Source organism: Sitophilus oryzae, unplaced genomic scaffold (assembly GCF_002938485.1).
Source record: "Sitophilus oryzae breed Bouriz unplaced genomic scaffold, Soryzae_2.0 scaffold_1977_pilon_pilon, whole genome shotgun sequence".
Lineage (NCBI taxonomy): Eukaryota > Metazoa > Arthropoda > Insecta > Coleoptera > Curculionidae > Sitophilus > Sitophilus oryzae.
The window spans coordinates 1,967,191-1,979,259 of record NW_022146698.1 but is presented as its reverse complement, the minus strand read 5'-3'; the positions used below and the strand labels follow the sequence as shown (position 1 = coordinate 1,979,259).

Genomic DNA, 12,069 nt, shown 5'->3' with positions numbered 1-12,069 from the left:
CTTTTTTCTTTGCACTTTTACACATCTTAGCAAGGTGATTATATTTTTTGCACTTCATCCACATTTTTCTATAAGCCGGACAATACTTTCCATGTTTTAAACCACATGATGTGCACTGCTTGAACTTCTTCTGACATTTATCTGTTTTGCCTTCTTCACTTTCCTCTTGTTTCTCTTTTCTTTGTCTAAAATGCTTATTTTTCTTGACTACATTCACTTGTGTAGTACTCGACTCTTCAAGTTCCTTCGACTGCATACTAGCTAATTCAGCAGCTTTACAAAAATTTATGCCAAATGTGAAATTACTATCTCGTAGCAAAAAATCTCTTACTTTATTGTCTATTATTCCACAGACTATTCTGTCTCTGATTAAACTGTCTCTAAGTGTATCAAACTTGCAGTTTTTTGCTAACTTTTTTTAGGTCTGTTATAAATACGTCGGAATAAATGTCTGTTTATTGTTTTGTTTTCTTTTGACTTAAAATATTCTTTCAAATTTTTTTTCGAATCGTTTCATCACTTGTTTCCAATCTTTATTTTCTTCCGGTGGAATTTCTAAAGTTTCGTACACTTCCAGTACATCTGGTGCTATGCTGTGTCACAGTATAGCTACTTTACGTTCTCCTGATATTTCAGCCTCTGGTTTGTCCCCAATTCCTGAAGCCTGCATAAATATTTCAAACTGTTGCTTCCATTTGTTGAAATTTATACCGACATCACCTTCCAATGACAATTCTCTAGGCGGTTTTAGGTTTTCCATCTTTACTACTTTGTAAAAATACTGATATTTGTATGAAATTTAACTAATTTCTCTCTATTTTTACTTTTACTTTAGCCACGCAGCGCCCTGTCACATTAGTTGAAACACAAATAAGTTTATAACTATCTTTTTATTACTTAATTCAAAGGACACGTTTTATCACTCCTATTTTAAGTTCTAACCTATACGAAACTCTGCCTGATAGGGTATGCAACTCTACATACATATCTGTATACCTGACATCACCCTGTATAGGAAATCCCATGTAATTTTTAAAAGGGTCAATTATTGGCTCCCCTAATTGTTTTTCACAAAAATTGTATTTAGGTTAATTGAAGAGCACTACAACTCACATCCAAAAAGATAACTTTAGATATTTTTCTTTAAATCGTTTCGCAGTAATTACCGGTGCAAGCACAATAAGCCTTCATAGGCTGCAGTGCTTTCGGTGCAATCAAGCGGACGGACCCAACAGGGAAAAAAATTATCAATGTCTTTTTGAATATTTTTTTCTTTTTTATCACCCCGTATTCAGTACAGGCACCAGTCAGGAGAAAACTTGACGTCTACCAAATGATATTTTCATTCAAAAACTGATTTGGCAGACTTCAATTTTGCCTTCACTGGTTACCACCCCCTCCACTCAAGGCCAATCAACATGATATGCTCAAGGCAAATATGGCGGCGAAGGCAGTGCATTTTTAAATTGTTTACCTTTAACCTGAAAAGCCGGTAGTGGTTTCTCGTTCCGATTGCATACCAGAAATAATTAATTATCTCTAGTTTGTTCTGCTTCTGCAACACGTTTGTTTACTTCTTAGTGTTCAGTGCATGGTGTGATCAGAAAATTGTGATAAAATAAGAGTGTAATAAAAATCCAAACCAGACATTCGACATACGGAACTTCAAACTTTTGTGCTTGTCGTACTCCTGTATTATTAATTATTTTAAGGTAAGAACTAGAAGTATTTATCAAGATATTACACCTAAATGAGTAAAAAGCCTTCACCGCCAGTCTGCATAGTACTTTATAATGGTTACTTACAATAATCAAATGATTGGTATTAAAGGGTTAACATTTTATTGTAACATGCCTTTTACATGCTCTGTTCCAAATTGTCACGGGAATTATAGAGGGGGTCCCAAGGTTTCTGCTTTTATATTCCCCAAAAATGACGAGCTTCGTAAAAAATGGTTGACAGCTATTAAAAGATATAATTTAGAGAGCTACTAGTAGTTCTCGGGTAAGAAGTGCATTAAATATGCCTCAAAATATGGTAATATAAAAATAAGTAAAGAAGACATGTCTGTCCTAATTTGCGAGGACCAAAATTTTAGTGAAGTGCAATTTCCTCTTGATTTACAAAATATTGTTAGCATAGAGGAATGGGAAATTGAAGATATTGGTGATAATATTTGACCTGCCCTTGCCTATATACGGGGATATTCATCATATGCTTTGATCAAAAATTTAAAATGTGATTACTGCAAGGTGTTTTTGTTACAGCAGCAAGGTGATCAGCAAGATCACAGAAAATATTGACAACATTGACATTTGAAAATATAATTGGCCTGGATGTAAGTCTTTTTTTTAGGCCACAGTTGCCCCTCACACGTCAGAGTTTATTATTAAATCCATCTTGTTCAGAATATCCAATATTTTATTGAAGAACTATGCAAAAAAAAAGGAATGACGTCTTTACCACAAAGACAATGCCCTATGTAAAGAGAAAGAATAAAGAAAACTAAACTAAGCGTTAGTTTTACTTACGAACCCCCAAAAAGATATTTAGTTTTTTTTCTATATAAAATCTTGAAACACATATTATATTTTTTAGTTATCCTCACCTATTATAGTTTAAATTTATTCCCATTTGTGTAATGCTGCAAAACATAGAAAAAATATTCCATATTTTTTGATCCAAGCCAGTGTAGTTCTAATTTATAATTAATATAGTATTTATAATTCCAAGAGCATTCTTTCTATACTGTCCATAATAGTATATATCTATCAAACGTTCAGTAAATTCTAAACTATGGTAGGTAAGTGTTTGCAATTGAATATTTAGTTTATATTGCTATTTTCTGTCACATATTTCTGGTTATTTCTTTTTCCGATGATTTTGAACACCCTATATATGCTACCTCAAGTTTGAATATTTTAACACTACCTATTTTCTGAGAAAGCAGACCTTTTTATAAAAAGTAACTAACTGATGTTTTCATAAAAGTAATAATACAAAAAATTCCATACTTATGTGGAGAACTTTAGACTCCCTGTATATTAAAAAATTAATGAAATATTACGTAATCTAACCCGATATTTGTGAAAAAATTTCTATTTGGAAATAAAACAGGGTTTGAAATACGCGCCAAATAAAGCACTTCTCCGCCATATTGGAAAAGGTTGAATGGCCTTAAGTGGAGGGGGTGGTGGACTGGTGCCTGTACTGAGTACGGGGTGATAAAAAAGAAAAAAATATTCAAGAAGAAATTGATAATAACTCGGAAACGGTTTAATGAAAAATATCTAAAGTTGTCCTTTTGGATGCAAGTTGTAGTGCTCTTCAATTAACCTAAATACATTTTTGTGTAAAACAATAATTAGGGGAGCCAATAATCGACACTTTCAAAATGCACATGGGATTTTCTATATGTCCTAAGCCGATGCATCACCCGGTATATACCTATCAGATTAATTTTAATTATTATTGTATTATTGATATACGGTCTATCTAAAACAAAAAGCGTTGCACGTAATACTACAGCCACCAGTAAATCCCATAAGATGATGCATGGTGTCATTGTTGACGTGCAACGGTTTTTGTTTTAGATAGGATATAGCGTGGCTAACGCCATATTCAAGGCCTGACTGTTTTGACAGTTCCACCGAAGTGGTCCAGAATTAGTAGTCGTAAACAAACCAATTGTTTTCATTAGTTTCGCAACAAATCTGTCTTTTTTACGCGTTTCTATGCTAATAAAATTATACTAAATAATTTTGAGTGAATAGTGAACTATCGAGATCCGATTCATAACATCGTACCCGCGAAAAAAACATGTACTCGGTAAAATTGTGGTAACACCGGCGAAGCCGCTGTGTCAGGCTGAGGAAAAGTTGGGGAATTTGCTGCCAAAACATAATTAGCGTTAGTGTTGGTGTATAGTGTTAAACCAACGTAAGTGACATTGTGTTACACAACCCTTTACCATGAAGATCATATGAAAAAGACTTTAATTCTGTTTCGCTGAGACAAAAACTGTGTGTTAACTTCGTTAATTCTCATTGTATTTGTATTCAGTTAGAGCTTTGTTGTCGAGCTGTAAACACGTATTTCTCCACTTGTTAAATTAAATTTATAAATAAATCTTTTTTAAAAACGGGTTGTTTGAATCCAATAAGTTAAGTGGCGCAGTCGGTAGGATTGTCGAAAACGTTTTGCATCGAGCATCGTTGTTCAATTTCAATTGATTAATCGGCAATCGAACAAGTGATCGATAACTTTATTGTGCGTACAGACATTTTACTATCCATCGAGGAAGTGTACAAGACCAGTGAGGGGATCAATCACGGGAATAGGAACCAAAATTGTCCTATTTCACAGAGATCGATAGGTTTTGAGAAGGACCCACATCGCCTGATCATCCATTGTTCTCTATAGACGGAATGAAGAACAACTTGGCATTTCTTATGTAAGTAGTGCAATTCTTAAGCTATATATGTCAGTGGAAGATATTTTAAATTCTTTAGAAAGATTAAATTTAACGCCTTCGGCAAACTCTAACTCAAATTTAAATATAAGTAATCAAACTAATACACCTAATATTAATTTAGAAAAAATCAATCACATTAAAAGAATGTCTCAATTCAAACCAGAATACCTTAATTGTGTACCTGTTTTCAACGGTAATCCAAGTGAATTGAATAGGTTTTTAGCTATATGCAAGTCATTGATTGATACTTTCTATGATATTGCTAATCCTCAATGTTTTCAAAATATTTATTTGCTAAATAGTTTGATAGGTAAACTTAGTGGTAATGCTAAATTGATTGTTAACGTGCAAAATGTCACAAATTGGGATCAATTAAAAGATGTTTTGTATCGAAACTTCGCCGACAGACGCGACGAAGCTTGCTTAAATCGGGATTTAGTAATGTTGAGACAGAATCCGAACGAATCTGCTCAAGATTTCTATGATAGATGTTTAGAAATATTAAATTTATTATGTAGTTACGTAGACGCACACGAAACTACATTAGCCGCTTCTACTAAGCGCGATTTATATAAAAAATTAGCTCTTAAGACTTTCTTATCGGGACTTAGGGAACCCTTAGGTAATACAATACGCTGTATGCGACCTAAAGATCTTACTGAGGCAATTCAATTAGTTCTTGAAGAAAATAATATTAAATATTTTCAGGGAAATAGTTTCTCACAAAATAAACCTCAAAATTTTAAACAAAATCAGCAAAACTCTAAACCACAACAACATTTTAATAATTTTAGACCTAATTTTAATACTCAGCCTAGACATAATTTTGATAATTTTAATCAACAACCACATAATTTTAATCCTAAACCATTCCCGTCACAGCCAATTAATATCAGACCCAATCCTAATTATGTACCTCCTAGACAGTTCACAAACGCAGAAGTTTTTGGCCAGCAAAATAGAAATGTATTTAAACCCGATCCATCGAAACCTCTACCAAAACCGACACCGATGAGTATCTCTACTCGTCAAACGTATAAACCAAATTTTGGGCCAACTAAATCTAATTTCTTTAAACCATCAGGACCGCGTAATTTTATATCAGAAGAACTTTTTAATACACAGTGTTCATCAGTAAATAATTCGAGTGAGTTAACTGATCAAAGTAATTATGAATATTCTGATCAATATGATTACCAAAACTTCGATCAACCAGAGTATGATTACGAGGGACATTTAGAAACTACCGAATCGAATGACGAAAATTTTACGGAAGCTCCTCCTACAACAGAACCAGAATAGAACCAGAAATTATTTCTTTAAATGCATCTAGTTCTAGTGAACTATCTTATATTATTTTTCCCGAATTTGACATTAAAATTTTAATCGATAGTGGCTCTACAAAATCATTTATAGATCCTGACATTGCAGAAAAGTATTTTCCAAATTTAATTAAAAACGATCCATTTATTGTTTCTACAGTTTTCCAAAAATCGGCACACAAGTACAGTGCGACAATACCGCCTTCTAAAATTTTTAATATGCCTAACCAGATTCCTTTAAAATTCTTTCTTTTTAAATTTCACAATACATTTCACGGACTTTTAGGTTTAGATAACTTAAAACTATTACAAGCACAATTAGATTTTTCAAACGGATTTTTAATAACACCCTATACCAAAATTAAATTAAAATATTATAACACAAATAATAATTTAAATTTAATAACAATTTTCCCACGTTCTGAACAGGTTATAAAAGTAAAAACTTCGATTAGAAATGGAGAAATTATACTCCCACATCAGAAAATACATAACTGTGAAATTCCAGAATGCCTAACTGTAGCAAAAAATGGTGAAGCTATAACGACAATTTTAAATAATACTACACAAAAATTAACATTAGATTTTTCGAAACCTATTAACGTAGAAAAATTTTATCATAAAGATATACAACAAATTATCTTAAACAATTTTGATGATTCTGAAAAACAAAATCTCGATCTTTCTAAATTACGAGTTAACCATTTAAACAGCGAAGAAAGGCATAGTATTTTAAAAATTTGTAAGGAATTTTCTGATATTTTCTATAATGAACACCAACCTTTGACCTTTACAAGTAAGATTAAACATAGGATAAAAACATCTGATGAAGTTCCCGTCTACACTAAATCGTACAGATATCCTTTTATACACCGAAAAGAGGTAACTGAACAGATGAAGAAGATGTTGGAACAAAATATAATAAGACCAAGCAATTCTCCCTGGTCTTCACCAATTTGGGTAGTCCCAAAAAAGCTTGATGCTTCTGGGAAGCAAAAATGGCGAGTGGTGGTGGACTATAGGAAGCTTAATGAAAAAACCATCAACGACAAATACCCTTTGCCAAACATAACCGATTTACTGGACAAGTTAGGAAGGTGCCAGTACTTTACAACGTTGGACTTGGCGAGTGGTTTTCATCAAATTGAGATGGAAGATGAGGACATTCAGAAAACCGCCTTCAACACCGAACATGGTCATTACGAATACCTTAGAATGCCGTTTGGACTTAAGAACGCGCCAGCGACATTCCAACGTGTAATGGACAACATTTTACGGGGCATACAAAACGAGAAATGTTTAACTTATCTAGATGATATAATTGTATTTTCAACATCTTTACAGGAACATTTAGATAGCTTAAAGTGTGTATTTAAAAGACTAAGAGAGTCCAACTTTAAGATTCAATTGGACAAGTCGGAATTTCTCAAAAAGGAAGTAGCGTATTTGGGTCACATCGTGACACCCGATGGTGTTAAGCCCAACCCCGATAAAATCAAAGCCATAAAGAAATTTCCAATTCCAAGAACAACAAAAGAGATAAAAGGCTTTCTAGGTTTATTAGGGTACTATCGAAGGTTCATAAAGGACTTCGCTAAACTTTCCAAGCCGCTAACGAAGTGTCTAAAGAAAGGTGCAAAAATTGTACATAACGAAGAATTTCTATCATGCTTCGAAGCCTGTAAGAATGTACTGATTAATGAACCAATACTCCAGTATCCAGATTTTTCAAGACCTTTTAACCTGACAACGGACGCTAGTAACGTAGCAATTGGAGCAGTACTTTCCCAAGGTACAATTGGTCAAGATCTACCAGTGGCGTACGCATCAAGAACGCTTAATGAGTCCGAACAGAATTATTCTGTTATCGAAAAGGAGTTGTTAGCAATTGTGTGGGCGACTAAATATTTTAGGCCTTACCTTTATGGACGACAATTTAACATCATTACGGACCACAAACCACTACAGTGGCTATTTTCGTTAAAAGATCCAAATTCAAAATTATTGCGTTGGAGGATAAAGTTGGAAGAATACGACTATAAAATATTTTATAAGAGGAAAACTTAACACAAATGCAGATGCACTTTCCCGTGTAGAATTCATACAAAAGAAACCGAATTTTGGGAACAATTAGACGATATTATTAATTGAATATGACCAAACGAAAGAGGCTTATTTGACAAACCAACGACGTCCCAACAGATAGAACGCAATAGACTTGTATGCCGATACTCTGCCAGATGTACCAGTACGAAGATATTGTAGACAATACCGATAACGTATCTATGTTAGTACAACCAGATATCGAGAACGAGCAAATAATCAAGAACAGAACGATGACGTCAACACAATCCATTCAAACGACGAACAGATCCCTATTGTAGGAATTCCAATTTGCGAATCACCTGTAAATTTTGGCGCAAATCAAATAATTATTAGTGAAGTGTTACACTCTCCTACAAAACCTAAAATTAAAATTCTTTTCGAGAAAAAACGTAGATTTCTTGTTCAGCTCTCAAAGATAATAATTTTTGAAACGATATACTAAAATTTGTTAAAATTTGTCTTACCCGAAAAAATGTATTAAGCTTGTCGCCCACTTGTCCGGCACAGCACGGACCGTAGCTGCCCGTCGCCTGCAGGCGACGGAGAGCTTGGTCGCCCACTTTTCCGGTGGAAACCGGCAAACCGTCACGTCGCGGTCGTGTGTTGCGAAGATCTTTTTATTTTAGTTTACATGTAGCAGTGACTGGGTCACTATGTGTGAAAGCAGCAGTTCTGATGAAGAAGTTATTGTAGCGGCCGCATTTTTGGCAGAAGAAGAAGAAAATAAAAAGAAGATAAAGAGAAAGATGTGGGTCCATCCCATTAATCAAAAGAGGGCTGAACTCGGAGAATTCCATCATTTATTTAACGATTTAAAAGAAGATGAAAAGAAATTTTTTCAATATTTTAGAATGTCGCATAATAAATTCCTAGAACTGCTTGATATTTTAGAGCCTGATTTATCATTTCAAAATTCCTCATTTCGAAGAGCAATATCGAAAGAAGAAAGGCTTGCCGTAGCATTAAGGTAAGTAATAAATCGGTATTTTAGCTTATTAATGTTTATTATAAATGTCAAAGCACAAAAGTAATATTCTTTTCTTAAAAAAAACGAAATAAAAAAACATTCTTTGATAATTACCAACAAATAATATTAATTGTTCTAAATATAAAGCATAATAGTCCGTGGCGTTTGTGTAAAAATATTTACAACCACCCAAAATACAGGAGACTTACCCCCAGTCTTCGGATAGTTTTTTCAATCTCTTATATGTGTAAAAACTGTTTTTAACAAAATTTGGTGCTGGTATCCGGAAGTGAAATATTTTGGTGTTTAATGTCACTAACACCACCGACTATAGAATACGAAATAGCATTCTAGATCTGTGTAAGATCATTATCATCGTTATTGTCATCAAAATGTTCGGTGAAACTGGTGGTAGGTTGTAGAACAGAAGCAAATGGTATGTGTTGCTGAGAATATGATGATAAGAGTGATTGTGATTGTGAAAAGGGCTTTGGTGATATGGCTGGTGAGTGCTGTGTTTGAGGCTGCGGATATGGCAACTGATGCTGCTGTTGCTGGTGAAAATGTGGTTGTGGCATTGTGACCCTATTTTGTTGAGGAACATTTGTAGATCGAGGTGGTTGATTAGAAATTAAAGTAACTTTTTGGCTGGTGGTTGGACTTATCGGGCTAAAATTTAGATTTTTTATTTCTGCATCACTAACTATTGCAAAAACTTTTGATTTGACTTCAATTTGTAACTGAGGAGACAATGTTTTAACTGTTTCTGCCATACAATCAAAAAATTTTGATATAGCATCTGAAGCGTTCTGTCTTTCTAGTGGTGTTTTTTTTTGACTGTTTTTTTCTTTTAAATAATCATGAAGCACTTCTGCTGATGAAAGTGTTTTTTTTGCCTGTTTTGACCCTTTATGAGTTGATGTTTGAGATGTGTTAGAGGCAGAACTGCAAGGTTTGGATGTAGAAGGACCTTTTGGAATACTGCTGGGACTGCTAACATCATCTGTGACATTACTGTCTTCTTCCCGCTCCTGTGTTTCATCTTCTGATGAATCACACTGCTCAACATTACTAATTTGCTGTCTGTCTACTAAAAAACATCGCAAAAAAGACATGTGTTTGTCATATCGCCAAATCTTTTTTTTTTTTGCTCCTTCACCACTTTTAGTTCTCTGAGACCTAAGAGATTTTCGATAGGTATCTCTTAACGTGCTCCATCTTTTCTTGCATTCGGTAACTATAATAAAAAAAAAAACAAAAAAAAATGGTACTAGAAAGAGAGGAGAGTCAATTTTATTTTGAAATATTTCTGAGAAAGGTCTGACCAAGTTTTTATTTTATTTCATTTATTTATTGACAGGAAACTCCATTACATTAAAAAAATTTAACAATTGGAGCTTATTACGAAATTTCTAGTATTTATTTACAAACTTAAATATGAAAAGGGCGTGATAGCAGTCTTGGTATAAAAGTTATGATATTTTAAAATATTTCAACTGGTTCAACTGGTTTGGTAACTATTTCATTACTTTTTTTAGGTTTTTTGCTACGGGAGACACATTCCGAACAATTGCGTTTAGCTACCGACTTGGAGAAACAACAGTTCGTAAAATTGTTTATGGATGTTGCGATGCAATATGGAAAAATTTGGGACCACTGGTAATACCTTCTCCTTCAAAGGAAACTTGGATAAATAGTGAAAGGGTGTTCAATAAGATGTGGAATTTTCCAAACTGCGTTGCTGCCATCGATGGGAAGCACGTAGTTACCGACAAACCCCCCAATAGTGGCTCCTTATTTTTTAACTACAAGAAAACATTTAGTATTGTTTTACTTGCATTTGTAGATGCTCATTGTAAATTCATTGCTATTGATGTCGGCGCCTATGGACGAAATAGCGATGGGGGAATATTTGCAAATTCAGCAATCGGAAAGAAATTGTTGAAAAATACTTTAGATTTACCTCAGGACAAGTCTTTACCTGGCACTAATGAAATTATGCCCCACGTCTTCGTTGGAGATGAGGCTTTTCCTTTGCAAAAACATGTAATGCGTCCATATCCAGGTAACGAAATACTTAATAACGAGGACGTTAAAATATATAATTATAGACTTAGTAGAGCTAGGCGAGTTTCCGAAAATGCTTTTGGAATTTTGACAAAGAGATTTCGTATTTACCAGAGGCGTCTTCAAATTATCCCTGAGCACCTAGATAAAGTTGTACTTGCTACATGTTGTTTACATAATTTTCTTCGAAATGATACATGTCATTGGACTGAAGCTGACGAAGATAACCAATCCCCCCAAGGATTAAGAGATATATCGGGAATAGGCGGATCTTCAACTACAGTTGCAATAGAGATTAGAAATAAATTTAAAAATTATTTTAATGGGACCGGGTCGGTGTCATGGCAAACAGCAATAGTAAGAAAAGGCAAAAGAAAAAACCTTGAAATGTGATTTTGGCTGAATATATATAAAAAATATATGATATATTTATAAATAATAAAATAAATACATACCGGGTCTGTTTATTTCTCCAGCGATTTCCTCCCATATGTTGTCCTTTTGTTGCTGGTTATGATAAGCACTATCAGTTATATCATAAATTTCCCTATATTTTTGTACTAAACAAATTAATTTTTCATCGTCCATTTTTAATTTTTTTTCTTAGGACTGCTTTCTCGGACTCAACAACAACAACTGCCGAAATAATTGCAAAACATATGTATATGCGATCGACAGGCTTCCACAAGTTGGTGCAGGCCAGCGCCGGCCGGCGACGGCCGGCTTCACGCACACTTGGCCGGCCCGTCCCGGCCCGTCCCGGCACGGGCCGTCATTTGACGGGGAGAGTCGGAGAGCTGGAATCTGTTCCGTCGACGGACTCGCCGTTCCGTGCCGTGACGGGCTAATGTGCGATAGTCTATTCATTTGCATGGTTTTAATCCTATCCGTATTTTGACGGGCCGGAACGGGACGGGACGTGACGGCCAAGTGGGCGACAAGCTTTATTTGTATTTCGAAAATCCAAATAATTTTGAACCCTTTTGTGAAGTAATCCGTAAAAATTTTAAATGGCCTTCTATACAATTTAAACGATGTACGATTAAGCTTATTGATGTTGTAACTAAAAATGATATACAGGATGTCATAAAAAATTATCACGAAGGAAAAAGTAATCACAGAGGCATAGACGA

The 12,069-nt window shown here is 34.4% G+C and overlaps 1 protein-coding gene across 1 annotated transcript; it reads left to right on the top strand.

Annotated features, from left to right (window-relative positions):
* Positions 1–8,382: 8,382 nt before the first annotated feature.
* Positions 8,383–11,884, top strand: LOC115883794 (protein ALP1-like). Its single transcript, XM_030902199.1, has 2 exons — positions 8,383–8,869; positions 10,408–11,884. The coding sequence occupies exons 1-2, from the start codon at positions 8,556–8,558 to the stop codon at positions 11,327–11,329; spliced, it is 1,236 nt and encodes a 411-aa protein (XP_030758059.1). The 5' UTR covers positions 8,383–8,555; the 3' UTR covers positions 11,330–11,884.
* Positions 11,885–12,069: the final 185 nt, after the last annotated feature.

Coding starts and splice junctions, on each gene's coding strand:
- LOC115883794 (XM_030902199.1), top strand. CDS start 8,556: ATGTGTGAAAGCAGCAGTTCTGATGAAGAAGTTATTGTAGCGGCCGCA. Junction 8,870..10,407: donor AGGCTTGCCGTAGCATTAAG/GTAAGTAATAAA, acceptor TACTTTTTTTAG/GTTTTTTGCTACGGGAGACA.